The sequence below is a fragment of the Apteryx rowi genome, unplaced genomic scaffold, assembly GCF_003343035.1.
Source record: "Apteryx rowi isolate R43461 unplaced genomic scaffold, aptRow1 scaffold_68, whole genome shotgun sequence".
In the NCBI taxonomy this organism is placed as follows: Eukaryota; Metazoa; Chordata; class Aves; order Apterygiformes; family Apterygidae; genus Apteryx; species Apteryx rowi.
The window spans coordinates 508,081-531,783 of record NW_020450960.1 but is presented as its reverse complement, the minus strand read 5'-3'; the positions used below and the strand labels follow the sequence as shown (position 1 = coordinate 531,783).

The window sequence follows — 23,703 nt, the reverse complement described above, 5'->3', positions numbered from 1 at the left end:
GCCCGGAGCCGCGGAGCCCCGCGGAGCCGCCTCGCCCGCCGCCCGCGGCCCCTGCGGCTGAGGCGGGGGCTCCGCCGCTTCCAGCGAGCTCCCGCCGCGTATCGCTGCGTGCAATAAAGCAGAGTCGGTGCCTCAGCCCGTCCTTCGCCGCCCCTGCGCCCTCCCCGCCGCGGAGGGGAGCGGGGCGCTTAACCGCTGCTCGGGGCTCCGAGGGGCGGACGGGGCGGGGGGCAACCGCGATCCTGCAGCAGCGACCTGGGAAAGCGCCGCAGCAGCAGCGCTGGGCCCTTCCCGGGGCAGGAACGGGAGGAGCCTGGCGCTGCTCCGCACCGGGGGGAGCGGGGGGGCCCGTCCCACAGGGGAAGGTCTTGGGGTATTCCGTATTCCCTTTTGCCACTAGCTTCCCCGCAGTTCCCTTCTCCTTAGTGCATCTAACCCCTTCACGTGAGGGTCGCTACAGCTACCCTCTTCCCCCCAGCATATTTTGCCTTGCTCCTTTCCCCTGCCCTTTCAGCTGGCTTGCACTGTGTTCCCAGTGCTTGGCATCGTGGTATGCTACATGGAGCAGCCGTTTTACAGTGGAAAGGGACTATACAAGAGCTTCCTGCTATCGAAAATGAGGGTGCAATTTATAGATTCACAACACCTGCTCTTAGTGAATGAACTTGAGGCTATGAAGTTGTTGAAGGTCAGTAGCAGACTCGCCTTCCCCTTGGACTGATAAGTAAAACGCTGTTGTCAAAGTCAGGAAATAATTTTGGGACCTGATCTGTTGGGGGTGGGCAGAGGAAGAACATTCAAACTCGCCTCCCAAATAACTTACCAATACCCTGAGGAAAGACTATCGTAACACAATGTTTAAATAAGCATTTAATTAGGATTCCATTAGTATTAATATTGCTTTCAATTCCAAAAAAGTTAATTTCCACTTCTTTGCAGATATTTCAAAGTACAATATTAACTTCATACAAAATGAGCAATTAAGCAAACACCATTATTTCACATTTTACATTCTTCAAAAAATACAAATTCATATTTACTCTTTTTTGGGTTTTGGAGATGCTCTTCCTTTGGAAGTACTGTACCTGTAACTAACATCTTCACATTGCTCAATGTAAGCACATTTGTTCCCATATTTCATAGTTAAATAAATTCCTTTAATACCATACACACATTCTTGAAAAACTGGGGTTTATTTTTTTTTTTTTCTCATCATCTCCAAGACCATTGCCCAGCTCCCCATACACATCAAACAAAACAAAAGCAGTAAATAGACAACCTAAGTTTTCCCTAGACTTCCTGGTTTGACAATTATGCAGATGACTATGCTGAAGAAAAAGTTCAGTAACTAACCAGGCTCAAGGTTAGCACATCCCTGCCCTCCTAGCTGACGCTAGTCTGCGTAAAATAGAACGGCAACTATAGCTCTCTCTCCAAAACAAGGGTCAGACAGATAGCTTCGGTTTAATAAGCAAGTGGAAGGTCACAAAGCTACACAGCAAGAAATACCAGCTACTGTAACTACGGTACTGCAAAAACATACCTTTGATTTTGCTGAAAAAGATCATATGAAAAAAATTTCTTGTAAGAAAAAGTAGAAACTGCATTTATTTGAGAAAGTGTACACTGCATAATGAACCAAATTTTGGCCAGCTTGCACACCACTAAAAGCATGGTGTGGGATTTTTCAACTAGTTCCAAGAACACACACACTTAGACTATGTACACTACTACATAAATATCCAGTTTAATTTGCATTTCTCAGTGCAGACACAGAATCCAACTTCTAGAACATATGATATATATCAAGACAAGATGCAAAAAAGTTAAAAGTTCAGCCCTGTCCATGAGTATCAACTACAGGTAACATTTATAAAAAACTTGATGTTGTTTCCAAAATGTTCAGGAGGAAAAAGTATACCAATTAAAAACTATGCAATCAGAAATTTGTAGGGTTTATTAAAGACATGCTTTTTTTTTTTTTCCGCCTTACAGTCCAAATTGACTCTTAACAATTCCGCCCAGCTAGCTCTAAATGCATAGGACTTTTCATCCATAGATGTCGAAGCATTTCACAAAGCCAAGTTTCCTTGTCCCCATTTCACAGGCGAGGAACCCGAGGCATAGAGAGGTTAAGTGACTCGCCCAAGGGAGGTCTCGCAGCTGATATTGAGGTCCCACCTGCTCTCCATACTGGACCTGGCTGCCTCTCATTTCAGTTGCCAGCTGTGCATTTTTTTTTTTCCCCCATCAGAGAATAGCTTTTCATCTCCAATCAACTTCAAGGCCAATCACGCCTTAACTGATTTCCCCCAGCAGTTCTACAACCAACAGGCCAATCGTTAGTTTGCTTCCCGAGCCTTATTTACAATTGGTGCAGGAAGAGTACTGTAAACAGTTCAACAGTGTTGCTGCAGTTGCAAAAACAATATCTGGGATGACTCTGCGGAGCGCCATCCTCCATGAAGTAAGGCAGATAACATGACATCAAAAACGATCTCGTGAAGACAAATTCTAAAGGTGCAATATGCCTGTTTAAGAACAGCTTGTCACTTCTGTTCACACTTACATGAAAGACCAGAGGGGCGGACAAGGGAGAGGGACATAAACCAAATGAACGCCGTTGTTAAAAGGTACTGATTTCTATCAGAAGTGACAAGCAGCTCACCAGAAAGCATGAGAGAAAAGGCCGGCTAAAGCACAGTGCTCTCAGTGGAATATTTGCATAGATTGGACATTTGCTAATGATGCATAATTTCTCTTGGGTATAGACAGGGTAGGGCAATATGTCACTGAGCTAGTTACTATATATATATATATATATATATTCAGTTAGACAGACACAGACAAACTGACCACATGGGACAATGATCTTTAGCTACAAGTATTGCACCAAATTAAGTGCTCATCTTTGCACACCCCTGTTAACTTTTACTCAGAGCAAAAATAAACTTTGTGAAAGTATATACAAAAGAAATTGCAGCAATTGGGTTAAAGATAAAATAACCTAAAGTGCATTTTAGATACCAGTATGAGGTTCTGCAAACTAGTCTTTCTGGACACAGTCAGCATTACATGAAGTGCCCAATTCGTACTTTGTTCTATATAATTCAGTACCAGCATTTAAACAGTGCTGATTTTCCATCCCTCTACCATGTACAAGCATGAAAAGCAACTTCTCCAGCCTTCAGCTGCATGCCAAGTCTGTTTGCTTGGGTCACTGCTTGGCCACTAAAGCTACTGATGTTGGTAATTAGATCCATTCTACACGTTTAGGCTTTTGCACCCAGCCAGAAACTGTAAGTAACCAAATCAATCTTCACAAGCCATGGAACAGTGAATGCTTTAACAACAGAATGACCTGGAGCAGTGCAGTTTTGCTCTCTGACTGGTAATTAAAGGCATTCATGAGATGCAGATTTTGCAGAGGGAGGGTGCACTGATCTCAGAGGCTCCAGCCTATCAACAGAACATGCCCCTTTCTGGGAATCCAATGTCTTACCAGATCTACAATGGTAGAAACTCCACTCTTCATTAAAAATGTTATTGTCAATATATTAAATGCTGGGGTACGGGGGGAAGGATAGAAAACACTCTGGCACTCAGGAATCTCAGAGGTTTACTGTGATTGCCCTTTCTTGCCAGCTGTTCATGGATCTCCTTCCATCCAAGTGTGTTAATGACAACCCCAGCAGTACGATGTTCGATCACACAGCGCCAGGGACAATGCAAATGTCCACTGTGAGACATATTAGATACACGCAGCATTGAACATTCTCGAAAACAGACCCATGATTAAACAAAAAAGCAAAGAAATTTACCAAAGCGATTGGGTGGGACGCACGTTCCACGGCAGAGCAGCCTGTGCACTCACACAGTCACACTCTTCTTACCTCTGTACAAGCTCTTACTAGTTGCACCCAAATCACAGCCCGTCCGATGCACGTACAAGAGGCTAACTGCAAACCCAATGCACCTAAAAGTCAGGATAAACTTGGGATGCACTGCTTTTCCTAGAACACACCAGTAGAAAACAGTAGCTACGAAGAAAAAACAGCAGAGAGGTTAACCTCCGATACACACTCAGAAAGGACTCGCGCAACATCTGCCTGCTGCCAATCACCTGATTTCCAAATGAGTTTCCAATTTCAAAGCCTTTGGTAGATTCTTTTACTCATCTCTATCACAAAGGGGTTTCTGAAGATGCTCTCAGGCCCAATCACAAGCATGTTTTAAGTGGATTAATTCACTGAGTAGCAAGAGTAAAATGCTTCCCTGAAGAATGGGAAGGCTCAAAAGAGGTTGCCAAATCCCTCCGCTGTCACATTTCAGGTCAAATCTGCTGCCTCTATCCCCATCAGAGAAAACCCCACAACTCCAGGGGAATCAACATGCTCCTGCATTAGCACACACACACACACACACACATGCGTTCATGCACGCATCCACGCACCTCAAATAAAACCGCCATGCTGTGCCAAGGAAAAGGCGCAAGGCCCTCACAAGGGCCTGGGCCCCGTGGGGAGCCCCCGCTCGGCTCCCGACTCCCCTCACACTGCTCGAAGCACAATTTGAAGCAAGACAACCAGCAGAAGACTCATTGTGTGGACAATCCCAGCCACAGACTTGAGCCTGTTTCTTTGTGTTCAAAGCAGTTCTTGCTGCCATGCAAAACAAATGCATCACAAACCAATACTGAGAGAGAGAAAAAAAAAAAGCCACTATCTCACTGTCTTGTAGGGATTACTATTACAAGAACAAAACAAAATTCTTTGTTAATCCACATTTTATGAATGCAAACCTTATTGCTGCAGGACCCACATCCCTGCTGTGATACATTGCACAGCACTGCAACATGAGCCAACACCCACAGAGAGGAAACGCCGTCAGTACGTTTCCAGTCCAGTTGGTGCCCCTAAGCTCGTCCCTGCAATTACCAAAACAGTGCTCTGCCCTAGTGGTAACATGACACTTTCCAGGCACAAAGCATCCTTTATGCTGTCTCTCCTCCCTCAGATTCACCCTAATAGGATACAATTTTACCCTTCCACATTTAACAACGGGAAGCAAGTCAGAGAGGTGAAAAGCCAGTTCCCTTCACTTCCATCTGTGTTGCGGCAGTGTACTTGCAAGGGAATAGAAAGTGAGATAGCTTAAGCCACTGTCTCAGCTAAGACTGTGACAGTGGTGTTGGTAAGACTACACAGAGCATGTCAGAAAAGGGTTAAAAAACCTACCAATCATCAGGTGTATGGGGAGGTCTGGCTGCACTCACAGGACTCTTCCCCCTCCACAGGTGCAGAGAGCAGCTTTGATCAGATACAAACAAAGAGGAGGGAGAGATCTCTATCCACTAGGCATCTGCCTTCCTAAATTTAGTGGGCAGAGATGCACCACAAATTGGCTTACAGTCATTATCTTTGTATCTCACTAATGACAACACTGTAAACTGAATAAAGACTATTTAATATTCTTTTCTTTAACACAAAAAGACTGACAGCCAAAGCCAAACAGATGGATAAAACACTATAAAATTACATCTTTTAAAATAATGCAGCATAAATAAACCATTTAGAATGAGACTGCATTTATTGCAACATTACAGGCTTTTTGGTGGGGGGGGGTTGTGTTTTATTTACCCTGAGTAGGTTAGAATATAGACTTTCAGTTTGATATGAAAAACTACTACATTGTGTAACATCTTTTAGTCAAGAAATAGCCCCGTGCACAAAAAGCTGGCATTGCAGTAGGTTGGAGGCAGATTCAGGCAGAAATTATATAGCTTAACAGAAGAGGAAGCATTCCCAGACAGCTAAAGTATAGACTTGCTGAATTCAAACTCAATTTATGTTGAATCATTCTGAAAGGTTTCCTAGAGTTCTTGACAAAAGATGAGAGTAACCAGCAAAGGCACCATGCTCCTGATTAAACAGTCGGGATTTTTTTTAAAAGAAGATGACTTCTTCCTGAACAGAGCCAAATGAGTCAAAAGAGCAGCAGGCACCAAGCTGGCTACGTTTGGAGCTCACTGCATCCTTCAGAGGCAAAGAAAACAGACTCTTCAGTCTGAATAAGCAGGGGCTCTGACTGTGTTTCCATATTGTGAAGCAGTGTGTCTGCCACCGCACTTTGTAAGTCCTAATGAAATTAAATGAATAGATCTATCAGGAGAACAAGTATTTGGTGCTCTACTGAAGTAAACTCCCCAAAAACTTCTGTTGGCTTTAGTAATAGTGTTAGTACAACGTAAACCCAGGCATCACCTCCCAACTCAGTGATGGGACAATCGTACTCCAGTAAAACTGAAGATAAAACATTTTCCAGTATAATACCATCTTCTGCTACAGCAAATTCCTTTCCTGGGCTCCCCTTATAGTGCATGGTTAGTATCAGACATGAGACAGAAGAAAATTATAGACCTAAGGAGTTGTAACAAAGACCCACTCACTGCCAGTACCTTAATCCCAAACATAAGTGATGTGCAATTGGAGACGGACAAACTAACCTCCCTTTTACTCTTTAAAATCTGTTTGCACAGGAGTAACCTTAGCTTCCGTGTTCACATATGACAAGCAAAAGTGACAGACAGTGCAGCCAAAACAGTTCATATATAACTTAGCTATTTTTTGCCTTTTTTTTTTTTTTTTTAAGATAGATTCTCAAAGATGGATGTACCTGGGATGTGACTAAGATGACATCTGAGAAGCAGAAATAAGCCACAAGACTTCCCAATAGGAAGGAAAAAAAAAAAAGATCCTTCAGTTTCTGCTTCTAAGGAGGAGGGTCTTACCCCCCAGGTGCAAAGGAAAATCTGGAACATCTTCATTTAGAGAAGCTGCTATTCAAACCAATTTCTTCCTCACCCTGCAGTAGTGCTTCAATCGGAATTATATTAGATGGGGTTTCAGGGCTTTGGAGGGACAGGAAGTCCGATACATCCATGGCACTTAATGTTTCAGTCTGTGAGTCTGAAGGGTTAACTATCTGACTGCTCTGCCCACATGAAGGAGAAGGGGAAGAGGAAGGAAAGGTCTGAGGCTGCAGCTGAGGAGCTGTTTGCTCAGGTGAGGAACATTCCTTCTTACTGGTGGCTTTGTCCTTGGCAGAGTCTCGGCAGGCACACTGACACTGGCAGGCCTCCTCCTGCTTTATAATAATGACAGGAACACTGAGACCAATCTGCTGAACAGGATTTCCTAGAGGTGAAACAAAGACATAAGAACTGCATAATTTCACATCAGGGAAAGACAAATCATCTTTGTTATATTAAATCGTATGCGCCTCGCAGCAGAGATTACACATTATTTCGTTTAAGCACAATGCATACTTCTGGCAGATCATAAATAAAAGAAAGTCATTGCTACCGGAAATAATAACAAGCAAGGAAAGAGGGAAACAAGCAATTAATATTTCAATCCTAACAAGAGGCCAAGTTTAAGAGAGAGTTCAAGTCATCGGCATACTGATAATATGCTCTACTAAAGAAAGCCAGAGATGTTTAATCCAAGCAAGGTTTAGTCCAACGTGCTCCTGACCAGCTATCAACAGTGACGCAAGCACAGTAACTTCTTTGTTGCTGAATATGCATTAAATGAAGGAGCAATATTCAGACATCCTAGTTTCAAGCACCAGTCACAGCTTTTATGATACAGGAGGAGGAAGAGGTATGGTTACAGGAAGGTACTCAGCCTCTCCAATAACTCACAAAGCAAGCTTCTTGCTCCTTACAGATCTAAGAGGTATCTCACAAAAGCACTAAATCACTTTGACATTTGCCACCCAGGGCTGGTAGAAGGTACTCTCAACCTGTTCTGTGAGCCAGGCACTAGAAGTCTGGTCTCATTGTTTTCTGGTTTTTTTTTTTTTTTTTTTTAAGCACAGCACGATATGCCACCTCTTTGACAGCCACTGTGACTTTTACAGCTTATAATCCTATAAAGAGTGGTATTCTAATGCCCCCAGTCTCTGCACACTAGTCTTTGAGGATGATGATACAGAATTACACCGGCAACTCTCCTCCTTAACACCACCCCATATATTTTCCTGTTCATTTTCTCTAGTCCCCTTTCCTAACTCATCACGCTTCCTGTGCTGCTTTCCTTACCTGGTGTTCTTTCCTTTTTACAGTTTAAGTCTTAAACTTACATGCCCCTCTTTTGGCTATGATTGATTCTTATTTTCCATATACTATTCTGCGTAGGAAGGCTGTTATAGAACAGAACTTCTACAGTTGTACATTTATACGAATCTCACCAATAGTGCTTACCAAAAACAGCTGCTAAGGCATTGATTAAATTTAATAGTTTATTAGCCGTTTCATATCTTCACTTAAAAGAATAAAAGACAAATTATATCCTTACACTTCTGCCTTTTAATCTTCTATATACATTCCATTAAAGTACTATTTGATTTTTATGAAMTATTGGATTTTTATAAAATACTGATTTTTATAAATACTGGATCTAATTTGTGAACTTGGTTATCTTACAAGTAGAGAAACTAGTACAGGACAGATCAACACAAAGCCACGAGTCTACAGCAGACAGCATTTAAAACCTCAGGAATATTAAAAAAAATTTTGAAAGAATTTTCTTCAACATTTCCTCTAGCAATTACATCACCACAAATCCTGGTCAAGCTAACACCTCTGCAAACAAAAAGAGGAAGAGAGAGAGGAGAGAGAGCAAAGCAGTTCAGTGTTAAACATGCTTACCTGTGTTGCCAGCTACTGGTAATGCAGTGGTAAAAAAAACCTTTTCTACTACTTTTGGAACTTGTGGCTTAAAAAAAAAAAAGAAAAAGAAAAAAAATACATGTGAGTCAATTGAAATCAAATCTCTACTCAAACTCTAAACAGTTGCAAGCAAAAGAAAGAGATATACACACATTCCAAAGACAGCAAACAAGAAAACTAATAGAAAATTGCATCATTTGGGTTGGTTCTGGGCTATCCACATTCTGGCTGCCCCTAAACTAAGACTATTGTTTCAGTAGTCCTAAAGATGGTGAGTAATCTCCCTCTCCTGTATGCTTGTTATCATAGCTTGTGTTTTTTTGGTAACTGAATGACTGAATTCTTTAAGAACTGTTGTGCATGCTCATACTGTTTGTACCTGCAGCCATTCCTTCTTGACCATTTGCAAGTGAGAAAACCTAAAGGGGGTAACAGTAATGCTTAGAGATAGAACACTTGAAGCCTTATATATCCACATTCACTGGAGAAGCAGGCACATCCTGTTTTCCCAGAAAACTTTTCATTATCTTTATCAGGCTACTTCTATTTACAAGGCAACAAGGTTAAATTAGGAAGAGACAGAGATTACAGAATGTCTAAACACTGAAACTTTACAGAATTTTTTGTGCTTCTACTTGTCAAAAGGATAGATTAAAAAAACACATATATTATCAGGCCATATGGTGCAATGTCCTGGATAAAACAAAGTGGCATCTGCTATGAGAAGTTTGTCACCAGGGGAAAGAAGAAGAAAAGATTTTCCTGCACTCTGGATTTCTCTATTCTCTATTTCTTTATGTATTTTATGGGCTGCATTTGTGACTTGTTTAAACATATTACTGTGCTAAGCATTATACAATACTGAAGCAGATACACCCTGGTTTGTATCTTACAACTCCAGGTCTGATCCTCTTTCTTTTCAAAGGCAAAGCCTTTAGATTCCAGGAGGAACAGGGATGGTCCAAGCTGTTTCAGAGCAGGGCTAGATATACTAACCATTTGTTCTTGGCTTTGTGGAGAACCAGTGGCACCATTTAAAATCCATTGCAAGTTTTGTTCTCCCATGACAATGCTGGACTGCAGAATAGCGGTGCTCTGAGAAGGAGTAATTGTTATAGTTGGATTACTGGTCAGAACAGAGTTCGCACCAACAGGCACTGTCTGAACTACAGCTGGCAGGGGCTCAGTGGCACTTGATGCTGCTGGGGCAGATGCTCCAGCAACCACTGAAAGTCCTTGTACAATGGGCTGTGGCGGTGTCTGAGTGTGCTGCAGAAAGTCTTGGTGACTGGCTGCAAACTGTGTGCTGTGAGGAACAGGCACTTCTGGAGATTGTAAAACAGTTGCAGGATTTCCAAATGCAGCTTGCTGTGAGCTGGTTCCTAGGGAAGAGGGAGCAGCAGGTGCTGCTGAGGCTTGTAGTGCTGAGGGCGACGGCTCAGAGATGCCAAGCTGCAGTACAAGTGGAAGAGACAAAGATGCCGAATCTCCTGCAGAAGGCGGAACAGCAGTGACTGAGTCTGCATCACCGTTATAACCTTCAATCAAGGCAGCTGACAAAACAAAGAAAAAAACCATAAATACATCAATTCTAAGGTCTGAATAAACACCTCTTTTCAATGAACCTTAACACACTAAGCCTCACATAGTAGCTAGCTAATGGATCCCTGCTAAGTAAAGCATTACCACTTTTGCATCTTCAGACTAATGCTCAAGACACATAAGACTAGACAGTGAATCTAAAAGTAGGTCCARATTCAGGAAGCTGGTAACACTGAATATTGCACACAAGCTGATCACTCCCTTTAACCCTAATAAGCCTTTCTACGGCTTCATGTAGCTCATACAGTTCATGTAGTTACGTCAAGAGGAAGCTGGAGAACAACAGTTAGATGGAAAAACCAAGAGCATCAGTGTCAGCATTAGCGTGACAGCATGCTGTAAATGTGATGTCAGTTCCAGTATCACTGTCTCAGTGTTACACCGTCTGTGAATACAACGCATTTCAACATTCACAGTAAAGTTGTCTGTTTACTATACAGGCTTAGGCACAGCAGTAATCTTTATTCCGAGATGCTGAATTAAGCAAATACATGGAGAAGGGGAAAATTGCCTAAAAGCTTTGTTACAATACCACAGAAGCAATTTTTACCTGTCTGCTGAGAGTCTTCCTGATTTGCAGTATGATCTGGGCTCTGAAACATAGACTCAAAGATGCTTGCTGGTGAGATTGTGCTAAGGTCTTGTCCATGTGTCTGGCGAATAGAGAAGAAAGAGGAACACATCAGATAACACTGTCTCAGGTCTCCATAAACTTTGCACAAATCCCAGGCAGGTAGCATACGAATATCAGAAAGACCTGTCTGGGGTCTGGACATTAATCAGCTACCTTCAGGAAAGGCAATATATTTTATGTACCAGCATAAAACGTAAAAGATGACTCTTAGTTTTTATTACCCATAATCAAATTAACCAATAAAATGAGCAAAACCTTACAAAAATAAATAAGGCCTTTAAAAGTCAAACATTCTTCTGCATCTACACTTTATTTAACCCTTATTTCTCGCAATACTCTGTTAGAAACAGAAACATGCATTAATTTGGTCTTGATCATCTGTGAGACTTTTTCTGGAGCAGTAACAAAGTAGCTATGCTTAGATTACATCCTGGGCTATGCACTATTGTCACCCACACTGCTCTAGGAACAGAATTTATCAAAAAGCTCTGTATGCTGCCTCCATATCAAAGCACAAAACAAGGCCACAGCTTGATCAGTATATTATTTTCCTTCATGTAAAATTTAAGTTACCAATAAGCAAGAATATTTTTATGGTAAAATCAGATGCAGAGACTTTAAAAACAGTTTTAAAACATTTCATATTTTGGAGAAAAAAAATCCCTCTTTTTCACTCTGCTATCCTTCTTTAAGACTTTGAAGTCATTTGCAACAAAAAGTCAAAGCTCTGTGCTAAAAAATACCAACAAAGTGCAATTACTTCCTCGAGAGGCACTTCAAGTACTTACAAGTTTATTCCCAGCTGTATTTGCAAAAAGATGCAATCCCTTTAAATAACTCCTGGAGGCTAATCTCAAATAACCTAATTAAATGACTGTGTCACATATCAATTTATTCTATATAAGTGACACAACTAATACCTACAAAAAAAMCACAACAGGAATGGCTGGAGAAAATATCCAAATAGCAGATATTAAGACAGTTTAAACACATAATACCAGTTCTACCCCAAAATAAGGATCCTTTTGGCAAAAGTTTCATGAAGATGTTATATGGCTGTACAAAAAGAATAGCTTGCCTTAATATTGCTCATCTGTATTTCTGCCTGAAGCCTTTCAGAGGCAAGCTTGCCAAGCTTAGTCTGAACATGCATAAACTCCCCACCCAAGCACAAGAAACATGCTGTATAGCATGTCAACTGGTTACCCACTTTAGCTATTGCTCAGCTAGTTCTAAGMTGACAACTCAGGGCTGAGGATAGCCATTTCTCTGATTTCCTTGTGATTTTACACAAAGAGAGGCATATGCTGCGTAATAATGTAATATATAATTTGCATATAGTATTCACTCTAAACCAATTCGTTCTGACCTCAAATATTAGAATGCTAGAATTATTTTATTTTGAGAAAAACTGTCCCCTACCTAATAAAAGCAAGAGCAGCATTGGCCAGAGAAAGTTAAATTCATATATGCTACTATCAAGAGTCCAAATCACAAGTGTTGTTCAAACATTCCAAAAAAGACAGCAATAATTGTCAGACCTCATTGTCAGACCATGAAACTCAAGCATAAAGTACTCAGCAGGGTGTGTAAGAAACATACATATTTGTCAAGAGATAGCCCCTGCACCGTGCTGAACAGACAAAGAAAAAAAAAAAAGCAGTGTTCAGTGCATTTAAAACATGCCAATTCAAAATCACTTATTCTGTAACAGACTACATCTTCTCTACTAGCGAATGAAAGCTTAAAGGAGAAAATGCTGGAGGACAGAAGAAGTGGAAGAGAAGCAACTAGTCATGCACATCTAATTTTCTGTGTTCTCATGGACAGGGAAAGCACACTGTTAGGAAAAAAATAGATCTCAAATGATGGGTGAGGCAATTAGGGGAGAGTAACTTACTGGATTAGAGTTCTCCCGCAATTCTGATTCTGTGGATATGAGGCTTAGGTCACTCAGACAAAGTGAGTGGCTTGTATCCTGTAAAGAAGAAAAAGAAATGAAGTTAAATATTAAAAAAAAAGTGGCAGAATTATTTTAAATTACTTTTTAAAAGAAATACTGCTGTCCATACAGCATAAGCAGAGCTATTCTGTCTAAACAGATTTTTTTTTTTTTAACCTATATGGGACACAAGTCTCAATTCTAAAATCAAAGGAACAATATTACTCAAAGGATATTTAGCAGCTATCAAGGTTTCTTAGCATTTATCTTATGCTACTTGCAAAAAAAATTAAGTAACCTAGAATTTTAAATTACTACATGAGCAAATGAGCCTGTAGAAAATAAAATTACAAAACCTTAACAGTTATTTTACTTCACATGTATCTTATATAGTGTTGACCAAAACATAAGCACCTATAGGGAATAACATAATAATCTATATAATTGCCTACGTATCTGTGCAAGTATGTTACACACTCATCAGAACAGCAGCAGCCCAAACATTAATTTTAATGTGATTAAAATGAATAAACCAATTTAGATAAGCATTTCTAAGTAAGACTAAGTAATCGAATACCATGCTAGAAGTTGAATTTCAGAAGACCTGATCCCAATATTTCTAATCAGATTGTGAACACAGCATGTGAGAATAAACCCTACACTGCCATCTTGAATCGCAGCAACGTCAGATTTGAAACTGAATTCCTGGATCAAAAAAAGGGAGGCACCCATGCGTTTCTCCACAGGAGATGGACACCAAATAGTTGCAAGTCCCTTTAAAAATCTCAGCCTCAAATGTCATACCTTTAGACACAATTACCAACCAAATCATTTCCTCCCTAAAGTATGGTTTTATCTTCATATGACATAGAAGCATTAGAAAGAAGAGCTACTAACCTCAGATACATTGTTATTGGGAAGTGCATTATAGGAATGTCCTTTCTCATGACCTTTCATGTGACTCTTGAGACTATACTGTGTACTAAAAGTCTTCTCACAGCCATTACTGGGACAGAAGAAGGGTTTCTCCCCTACACGCAGCACAAMACACACAAAACGGACTTAGTAACTTTACATGAGATACATATTTCTAAAACACACAGRCCAGTGATGATATATTTTACACAAATGAGAATTGTTTTTCTCCAAATGCAACTCTGGTTACTATAAAAAAAGTAAAACCTTAACATAGTTGAGTATATTCCAACTCTTCTCGCCCTAGAGAACATAGTTTGATACGGAAAAAAAGCACTTTGCTTTCTATAYAGATGCCGACCATGATATAGATTGCTACTTACAGCCAAGCTAGCAGCAACAACAGCTAATTGAAAGAGTATTTCCTTAACCTGCCATCACAATGACCCTGTGTAAAAGATTGGGTCCCATCTTATAAACAGTCTTTATGGTATTCTGAAAAACAGTAAGTAATTGCTGTATGACCTGCTGGAACTTGCATGAATGTTTTTTTTGAGTCATTTTAATGCCACTTCATGCATTCAGCATTCTTGGAAAGTCTTGCAAATAAAAAGCTTCCATTTTATCAAGTGAGCTGACAGGAGAACACAACATTTAAGTTTTATGTATCATTACTGATACATTTGCAAAACGTGCTGATGAAATTCAAGTTCTGGAAGTGATTTTCTCTGTGATTCACAGATTTTGTTTCTCAGCTGAAACATGAGCTGAATTTTTGATCATCCACCCATTTTTGTATGTTATCAGTTTGTTTAATACAGCTCCTAGAGGGGAGTCAGGATATATTCCTAGAAACATTTAGGAAAGAAATGTTTTACAGCTGACTTACTGACCTGCATCTTTTTTTCTATTTGAGTAGCCATATTTAACAGTTCTGAACATATTACATCACTTAAAGATTAAAAGCAATGGTGCTAAAACCTCTAAAATGTCCTTGCTAGGTTATTTTGTATGTAAGTACACATACATATTAGGATTCTGAAAGTTAGCATAAACTGAAAAGGCTCAGTTAAAGAAAAAAAATTCCTTGGGACTTACCAGTATGTGTCCTAACATGTGTTTTAAGGTGGTGGCTTGCAGCAAAAGCCTTTCCACAGCCATCATGCTCGCACCTGAATGAGGCATCAGAGAAGGGTCAGCATTAAACTTCTATGATGCATTAGTTACAATCCTACATCATGCTTTCCAATAGTCACAGGACTAGGAAACACAGGCCTGATGTTAGTCTCTGTCAGTAATCGAGTATCTCCCAACAGCCGCTACACAGACCACAGCAGGGCTCTAAACATGACTATAAAATTTAAGCATGAAGAAGTCATTTCTGTGGGGGGAAGAAGGAGACTTTTTCATGGATTAAACATTCCATCATGCCAGGGAAGAAGCAATGTATTTTACAAACATGGTCATCATGGGACATATTCATGTTTAAAAAGGATATTCTAGTTTGACTATTCTGGTCACTTGAAGACAGACATTTCATGCACTTTTACAGCCAACTGAGAGAGCTCTAAAACAAGCATGCTCAAATGCTAGCATCCCTTATTTTTCTTCTCCCAGTGAGAATTACTTTTCATTAAGGACAGTAATAATTGCCTTTGGCACAGGTGTTCCATTACAGAAGTCCCACAGAAGTAAAAATTGCCATCCAACAACTTACCGAAATGGCTTTTCTCCTGTGTGTGTTCGAATGTGCTTCCTCAAGTCACTGTGCGTTGTGAAGTATTTACTGCAGCCTTCTGATTCACAGTTAAATGTTTTCCCTGTGTGAAGCCTCTGATGTGCTTTCAACCTAAAAAGCATTCCAAAAAAATCCCTCTTACTACTCGTATCAAAAGATAGCCCCCATCTGAGACAAGCAAGCCATTCATTCAAACATGCAGGACAGGAACAAAGGCTTAACAAATTCTGAATACAAGGTAACTTGCTTATGAAACTAAATGATATCACTTCCAAAGTCCTCATAAGAACAAATCTAAAAATTCCTTGTGCTCATCCACCATCTTCAATACTATCATAATATAAATAGCTAACTATGTCATTACAGGTTCTGTCACTCTCTCAGTAGAGTTTTTCCATATATTCTGAGGTTTATATTCATATCTGTGCCCAGAGGAAGCATAACAATTGTATTCAGACACAAACAAAAAGTAGATGCAACCTGCAAAACAGCAACAGCCACATCATACAAGGGAGATACCAAGAAAATTCCTACCTGTACAGTGTATTGAATGCCTTTTCACAGCCCTGCACATCACATTCAAACGGCTTTTCCTTAGTGTGCACGCGAACATGGATTTTGAGACTGTAAGAGGTAAGAAAGGCCTTGCCACAACCTTCTTGATTGCAAACAAAAGTGTATTCCCCACGATGTGTCTTTTGGTGAGTGCGCAGGTTTCCAGCAGTGCTATATGTGCGTGGACAGCCCTCAAAGGTGCACTGGTATCTTTTAACCTAGGAGACAAAATGCTGCATACTTAAAGTTTTTTAAGCATTTTTGGACAGGGTTAACACCAGTTAAACATCAGAGACAGTGTGACAGGTTCTGACGCCATAGGCATTTAAAAAAAAAAAATGCAGATTAGTTACCAGACTACTCAGTATTTCTGCTGCACTATGCAAGGAAGAGTGCACATTTGGGAAAGCAGATAGCTACCTGGCTTACCTTATAAAAGAACGGGAATCTAACAGAAGAAGAGAGAAAAAGGAAAACGACTCAAAATACATGTGGGTATCTAACTGGCAATCTGACAAAATAGAGTTGAAAAGCACCTTAAGAGGCTATCACAACCACTATCCCCATCCTCAGCACCTGCATTTCACTCAGGCACTTGTAGCGGTGCTTATATATATGGACAAAAAGAAAGGGAGATGTACTTTCACAGCTTGACCCTTGAAAGCACTGACCTGTGGGCTGAATTCCCATTAACACCCTGAATGAGTACTACAGTTTTCAACCTCTCCTACAGTCTAACCATCAGTTCATTTATAACTTAGTTCTATTTCAAAAACAGCCTTTACTGTGCTTTGCTCTTCTCTTCTGTGTTTACTTAACAGTAAACACCTGAAGTGTAATGAATTGAGCACGGTGCTTTAGGTCAAAAGATAAGTGTTACAGATTTCTCAGCCAGCTATCTAGATCACCAGGAAACTGTTTCATACTGAACTTGATTTGACTGTCTTCCCAGCTTCTGCAACAGGCAGAAGGAGATCATGTAAGAAGCTTCCAGTGTGCAAGTCATAACGCTTAATTAAATCTTATTCTCTCCTGTGAAGTGGAAGGAATAAATTTATTCAAGCATATCAGATGGCTTATCTCCAACATTAATTATTAGACAGACAGCTTGCATTTGACTGCCACAGTTAGGAAGCCTTAACATCTAAAAATGATTACAGAGCCCAAGAGAGTGCTGGATGGTTGACAGGCAAGAAGCAGCAGAGTATTTGAAAAGATGCTGATCTGGAAATGTTTAGAAAGACAGTGCAAAGTCACAACAGAGGAGGAGAAACTTGCAGAGTTGTATTCTAATGACTACTCAAGAAAATAATAGGGCAGGATACAAGCCAGCAACCTTCCTACTTTTCCAAGGTACAAATCACCTGTCTCACTGTACCCAAGATTGTTGCTTAGAAAAGGCTACAGACTATCTTCAAAAAACAGATATGGAATTGTGGGTTGGTATCAGGAGGATTGGGTGAACCTATACATAACCAGTGTACATTTATGGTTTCTAGCCACCCTTAAGAATAAACTCCACCCAACTCATGACTTGATATTCATTCTTCTCTTTTTGCTTTACATACACCCATCAGGAAAAAAAAAAAAAAAGATTTGAGAATCACTATTCTTTACTGTCACAGCATGGGGACTGAGAATGGAATAACAAAGGACTCCTTGATCTGCTATCAGGTTAAGCATAAAATCACTTTATTTGAAGTGATGCTAGCATCAGAGTAATTAGAAATTAGATGAATGTGATAAACAGAAGTTATCAACACCAAAAAAAACACACCATCCTTGCTATGGCTAGTTAAGAACTGAATACTTTTGCAGTCCTTCCAAAAAATAATGTGATTAATACTTTGCATAATACTGCATAAATTAAAGAAGTAATGGGTCCTCAATAAAAACACTGAGACCTGCAAGTGACCTTCTCTAAAACCACATCTGTTTTTTGTCTAAGAATTGACTCCCATTCATGTACTACAGTGGCATGAAAATACAGACAGTTGAAGGGATCTGGAACACATTTTTAATGTTAACATTTGTTGGAACAGTTGAAGACCTCACCAGTGGTGCAAGATCCGAAGGAGCTACAAACCTTCAGGTTTTGATTTTCAAATACTCAGTTAGCAGCCCTCAAGACTATCAGTTGAGCCATATGTGACCATCATTTTCGTACGAACATGCCTACTAGATTCTACACCAAGTACCAGAGATTTGAGGCGCCCAAACAGATATTTCACTGCATGCTTTGACTTCTCTCTCTCTCTCTCTCTCTATATATATATATATATACATACAGGTGTAAGGCTTTCAGAAGAGCAACTGCAGAGCTACAAACTACAGCATTAAGCCCCACATTTCAGGGCTATAACAACCAGGTTTCTTAGACACAGCCTCCACCTGTCCAGCAGATCACCTCTAAAACAACGGTAACCTGAGGAACAACTGCTTTTCAGTAAGGGCAGGGATTTCAGTTAATTAAATGCATCTTCTAAACAGCTTCCCACAGAGCAGTGCGGTCACACAGTATCCTGGCACAAGCCTGGACACCAAATAAAATTTAGCCTTTATATAGCACTTTATAAGGAATAAATAGTCTCATAAACTACTTCCAGCCTATTTTGTAGAGGATAAAATTATTAGAAGGACCCCCTTCATTCAAGAAGGCTTTACAAAATTTGAATATACGAGCTGAGTGGTCTCTTGCATAGTCTCAGTGTGTAGTCTCTTGTTGATACCACAACAGTAGGCTGGCATTTACCTTCACTCTCCTTTGATAAAACTTAGTTTTTAGAGAATTTTAAAACAGGTTACAAATGCAAGTGCTCCTTACGCTCAAAATGCTCAAGTAAACGGCAGTAATTTTCATCTTGGCCAGTACTAGATTCAGTTCCTGGCTCTTTATATACCATTTGATGCTAATAGCATATTGCTAAATGGAGACAAGTTTTCCAAGCTTTTTAATGTCAACACTTATCTCACTGTTGGATTACGCTTCAACTGACAATTAGACATCCAGGAACCAGTTCTCCACCTTTTTCCATTTGCACAACAGATGAGAAGGAACATTAACCTGTAGCATTGTTACTATCATTAAAAGAAAAAAAAAAAGAAAAAAAAGTATCTTGTCACAGTAAGATGCAGAAAGATCCTGAAGAAATCACAAAGGGGTTTATTTAACAACAACAGTCCAGGAGCCTTACTGCCAAAAATAAAGCCTTTCTTTTTTCCAATTATCTTGCCCTGTTGAAGGGCTACTTCTCCCAATCCTCACTGCACCACTGCACTCTAACAGCAGAAACTGTTTTGGGCTTTTTTTTTTTTTTTAATTTATTTATTTTTGCCCCTCTTTCCCCCCCTTTTTGAAGGGGGGGGAGGACCTACTCTACTCTTCACTGTAACAGCTTTAGATAGTCTAAAAAAACTAGTTGTGAGATACTAATTCAATTTCTTCCTGTACTATATTTAAGATACACTGTGTTCCCCCTTTTCTACAGATACTAGTTACCTGAGCCCTCCTAAATAGAGGAAACACTATGTATTTGTACGAGGACACATATGAAAACATGTCATGCTTGGACTCATGACTTGACAGACTAGCATGAAGTTCACAGAATGGAGCACATCCTTGCTAAGCCTTTCTTCTCCTCATATCCAATGTTTACTATAAAGCATATAACTACTACAGAGTTGCTAGTCAAGAAACACCTGTGATCTAAAGTAACAGAAATGATTTCCTACACCAAAACCAGATGTTAATGTTTGTGCCTAATTCTCTCTTGATTTTGTACAGGACAGTAAGAGATTGAAAAAAGATGAAAAACGTTAAGTGCTTAAGTTGAACAAGTGATCTAGATAGCTAGGACCATCAGTAACTTGAAGAGAAAAATTTTGGAGGTCTTCACATTTTTGTCTAGTCATTTAGCAGACTTAAAAGCAGCCTGCAGAGAAGGAAACAATAATTTCCACTTTAAAGCTAACTGCCTTTAATTCATAGATCAGCTAAAGTTATCAACAAATATCCAAGCAATACGATACATTCGCAACCCACTAAATATTAGAAGAAGTTTGGTCGTGTGTTAAGTCAGCCAAAACACAAGGAAGAGAGTAGACTGATTAAACACAGACACAAGGTCAGAAAGTACTTTTTATTAGATGGAAACGAGTACATTATCTTCAAAGTTAGTCAGATTCAGTACTATTTATATATCAGTACTGAAGTAAATGGTCTCCTTCAGAGTTTTAAAGCAGCTGGCAATAACATTATACATACTGCACAGGACAATCCCCACGGTATTTCTCATAATACGCAAGAGATTTGACACAGACACAGGCTACCCAAAATCAAGTGAGGAGCTCATTAAGCCTCCTATGTGTTTACATTTAGGCCTAGAAAGTGAAAGAAAAATAATATTTATTAATTACGAATTAAGGATTTTGTCCTTAGTTGCTGATGTGCATGTTTAAAGGAAGACAGTACTGGATGGATGACACTTTCAATTTAACAGCATGAACTAAGAGAAAGGCCTTGCATTGCTCCCTCTRTTCTCAAAGGCTGAATCTTTAACATATCTCAAATTATTCTGAGAAGGATATTGCAGACAGAAGCATTACTGTCACGACATTCTAAGCAAAATAAAATTTCCTGCACAATGACAAAGCATTTAATTCTCTTTTCCTATTAAAAAAGTAGCAGATTAAATAAACATTGATTATACAAGAAATGATGTGGATATTGACCATGAAAGACTGGCAGCAGTCAGAACTCAAGACCATCGCCATATGCAACAACAACAAAAAAAAAAAACAAAAAAAAAGAAACACGGCAGTAACAGGAAAAACCACAGATGGCTAGAATACAAAGTGTACAGAAACAAGTTGCTTGGAAGATAAAGGCTGTGGCTGGATCATATATGCTTTTTTGCAAAGGACAACATGCTTCCATAGAGATTCAACAGAGGGAAGCTAGAACAGTCTTATTGAACCATTTACCTTAGAAGTAGGAACTAATTGTTCAATAATCAACAAGACTGGTAAAAGCTCGATGCCACACTGAACCAAAGTACACTTAAAATTGCTCAGTTTGAGTTTAACTCAGCTTGAGGAGTTTAAGGGATTCCCCCCCACCCTTTTTTTCTATTTCATTATTGAACAAAATTAATGAAATGAAATAGAAGACTACAATCACACTCATTCTTACAAAGAATGAATGGTCAGAGAAGTACATTGCAACAAGATAAAGATAAAGGTAATTAATGGAGTATAAAGACCTCTTTTGCTTCACAGATGTCTGAAAGTGACCTGAAAGTTTAAGATTTTAAAACATTTATCTTGAAATGATTTTTATTTTTTTTAACTGCATTTGTAGTTATGAACAGCAATTTAGCTAGGACACGCCATTCTTAGATATTGTAGATTACAAGCTGATTACAAGCTCCTATGAAAAGGAAAGGAAACACTGGTATGACTGACATACCAAAAAGTAACATTTTTAGCAGCTAAGAAGGAAGGGCACAGCAGCTGCTAATATGAATAATAATTGAGCAAAAATGTTTCTTAGACCAAAAGGCCTTACTGAACAAACCTCAGTCCAGAAATTAAATTGGTTTTACAAACTGACTTCTTACAGCCCCATTTCCTCACGACCAAGTGATAATCAAGGTTCCCTGTTAATCTAAATTATTCAGAGTATTCAAACCCAGCTTCCTTTCTAAGCAAGGGCTCATTTCTGCAATCCTCACTCACAATGAATATCAGTTACACAAATAATTCCACCCATACTAGTAGAAATACTTGTATAAGTCAATTCAGAAGGGCCACAAAAGTAGCTCAAAGTTGCTAGTAAAAATGTGTTAGCATTTCATTTTTTTGCATTGCTTTTGAACCTAAAAAGTCAGAATCCCAAGCCAGTCTGTACAAGCCTTCATCACTTTTCATGCGGCTAGAATTCATTAGGCAAACAGAATTAGAAATAAGTTTCCACTGTAAATATATAAGCTGACTTATATTTTTTAAATACAGCAGATGATAGTCTAAAGTTTCCCTTAGCTACTTTACACAGCATCCCCATGAATGACACTATAAGACTACAAGTTTTACACTATTTATAAGTTACACTATAAGACTACTATTAGCTTCATATTATAGCCATTTCCAATAGGCTAAAGTTTAACTTATGATTTGGCTGCAGTTTTCTCAAGAACATAGTACACCACAGAATAACAAAGTTTGTGTTCTTTTCAGTTCTCTCAAAATTCTGAGGAAATAAATCTCCAAACAAAAGAATAATAAGAGGCCACTAAAAGCACATGAACTATTAACATAAATGCATTTTCATTGCCATATTCTGCTACTGTTTAGTGGGTTATCAGATGTCAAGTACTCCTCCCTGGGTGCTCCATATGAAAGCAGCAGGATATTAGAATGAAAACTGATCGCATTCACAGCTCTGCTGTTGACCCCCTGAGTGACTGTGGGAAACTGTTACACCTATCTGCACAAAGCAGTACTATGACTAAAAGTAACACAAATTTCTTAGAGTAATTCAGGAGAATTAACAACACACTGGCCTTTAAAAACAGAAATCACTTTATGAGAACAAATTTTCAAAGTATTTAAGGTCATTAGGTGAAAAGCACTCCATATAAGCATAAAGTTTAAAATTATATTTAACTACTTACTTCTTTAAGCTTGGTTTCTGGGCATTCAGACTGTAAAGTGAGTGTAGCTCCTTCAATATTTCTTGGCATAGGAGTTGAACCAGGATTTATTGTTAGATGAATCTGATCTGGAGAAATAATATGTTGCACATAACCCTGGGACATTCCTTCATGATCTGCTATTAAATGAAATCCTTCTTCATGACCCTCTGGTAAAAAAGGCAAGTGATCACCACACTGTCCTTCATCTTCATCATCTTCCAGTGCACCATGGTCCTGCTCTATCAGAACAGTTGTCCTGTCATAGACCGTCCCAGATGATGAAGGAACCAGCCCATTTTTATCGGCAAACCTCATCATATTGTCATCCTGGGTCAATTCATCTTCCTCCACTTCATAGTAGATAACGTTGCCCTCAGGACTGTTCTCCCCCATGTTCACCGCCGCTCAGTGCGATATCGTGGCGCTGGACTGGGACAGCTCATCTGCAACACAGGGGCGGAGGGGTCAGGGGCCCGGCCCCGCCGGGCAGGCGCCCGGCAGGCCTCCGGCCGCCGGGCCGCGGGTCCCGGGAGCAGGTCCGGGCCCGGGCCGGGCCGAGGCCGCGGCCTGCCCCCGCCGCGGGGCGAGGCGGAGGGAGGCGCCCCCGCCCCGCAGCGCCGCGCCGCCCCCATCCCGGCCCGGCGCCGCACCGCCCTGCGGGAAGCCACCGCCGGGGCCCCGCCGCCCCCGAGCCCGGCCCCACCGCGTCCCGCCAGCCCCGGCCCCGCCGCGCTCACCGAGCTCCCGGCAGCGGCGGCACCTCCTTCCCCACCCCAGCGGCACCATGATTACCAGCACACTCACTTCCGCTTCCGGCCGCGCACGGCCCGACGGGAAGGCCGCGCCCACCGCGGGGCCTGGCGGGAAAGCGGTACCGCACGGCGGGGGCGG

General features: G+C 40.3%; 2 protein-coding genes across 3 annotated transcripts in view; both read right to left on the bottom strand.

Annotated features, from left to right (window-relative positions):
- Window positions 1–4,471, bottom strand: part of YRDC (yrdC N6-threonylcarbamoyltransferase domain containing) — an 8,696-nt gene extending 4,225 nt beyond the window's left edge. Inside the window, exon 1 of the mRNA XM_026086073.1 lies at window positions 4,454–4,471. Within this exon, the coding sequence (XP_025941858.1) occupies window positions 4,454–4,471 (18 nt within the window). The remainder of the gene's footprint in view (window positions 1–4,453) is intronic.
- Window positions 853–23,634, bottom strand: MTF1 (metal regulatory transcription factor 1). 2 transcript variants are annotated; one of them, XR_003256676.1, is made up of 12 exons: window positions 23,550–23,634; window positions 22,792–23,255; window positions 16,100–16,338; window positions 15,545–15,676; window positions 14,926–14,999; window positions 13,810–13,943; window positions 12,871–12,948; window positions 10,887–10,989; window positions 9,731–10,287; window positions 8,714–8,780; window positions 6,676–7,196; window positions 853–4,695 (listed from the first exon to the last, which is right to left on the bottom strand). XR_003256676.1 is itself a non-coding variant. In XM_026085936.1 (11 exons), the coding sequence occupies exons 2-11, from the start codon at window positions 23,203–23,205 to the stop codon at window positions 6,823–6,825; spliced, it is 2,172 nt and encodes a 723-aa protein (XP_025941721.1). In that variant the 5' UTR covers window positions 23,206–23,255; window positions 23,550–23,634; the 3' UTR covers window positions 858–6,822. The 2 variants fall into 2 exon arrangements, 1 of the variants encoding a protein (XP_025941721.1); XM_026085936.1 differs by having other exon boundaries at window positions 858–7,196.
- Between the last annotated feature and the right edge of the window lie 69 nt (window positions 23,635–23,703).

What these genes read in the sequence shown, in the direction of transcription:
- MTF1 (XM_026085936.1), bottom strand. Translation starts at nt 23,205, where the DNA reads ATGGGGGAGAACAGTCCTGAGGGCAACGTTATCTACTATGAAGTGGAG. An exon ending in ACATGTTAGGACACATACTG is followed by an intron (nt 13,944 to 14,925) that starts GTAAGTCCCAAG and finishes TGCTGCGTGTAG; the next exon opens with GGGAGAAACCCTTCTTCTGT. An exon ending in ACCAGTAGCTGGCAACACAG is followed by an intron (nt 7,197 to 8,713) that starts GTAAGCATGTTT and finishes TTTCACCTCTAG; the next exon opens with GAAATCCTGTTCAGCAGATT.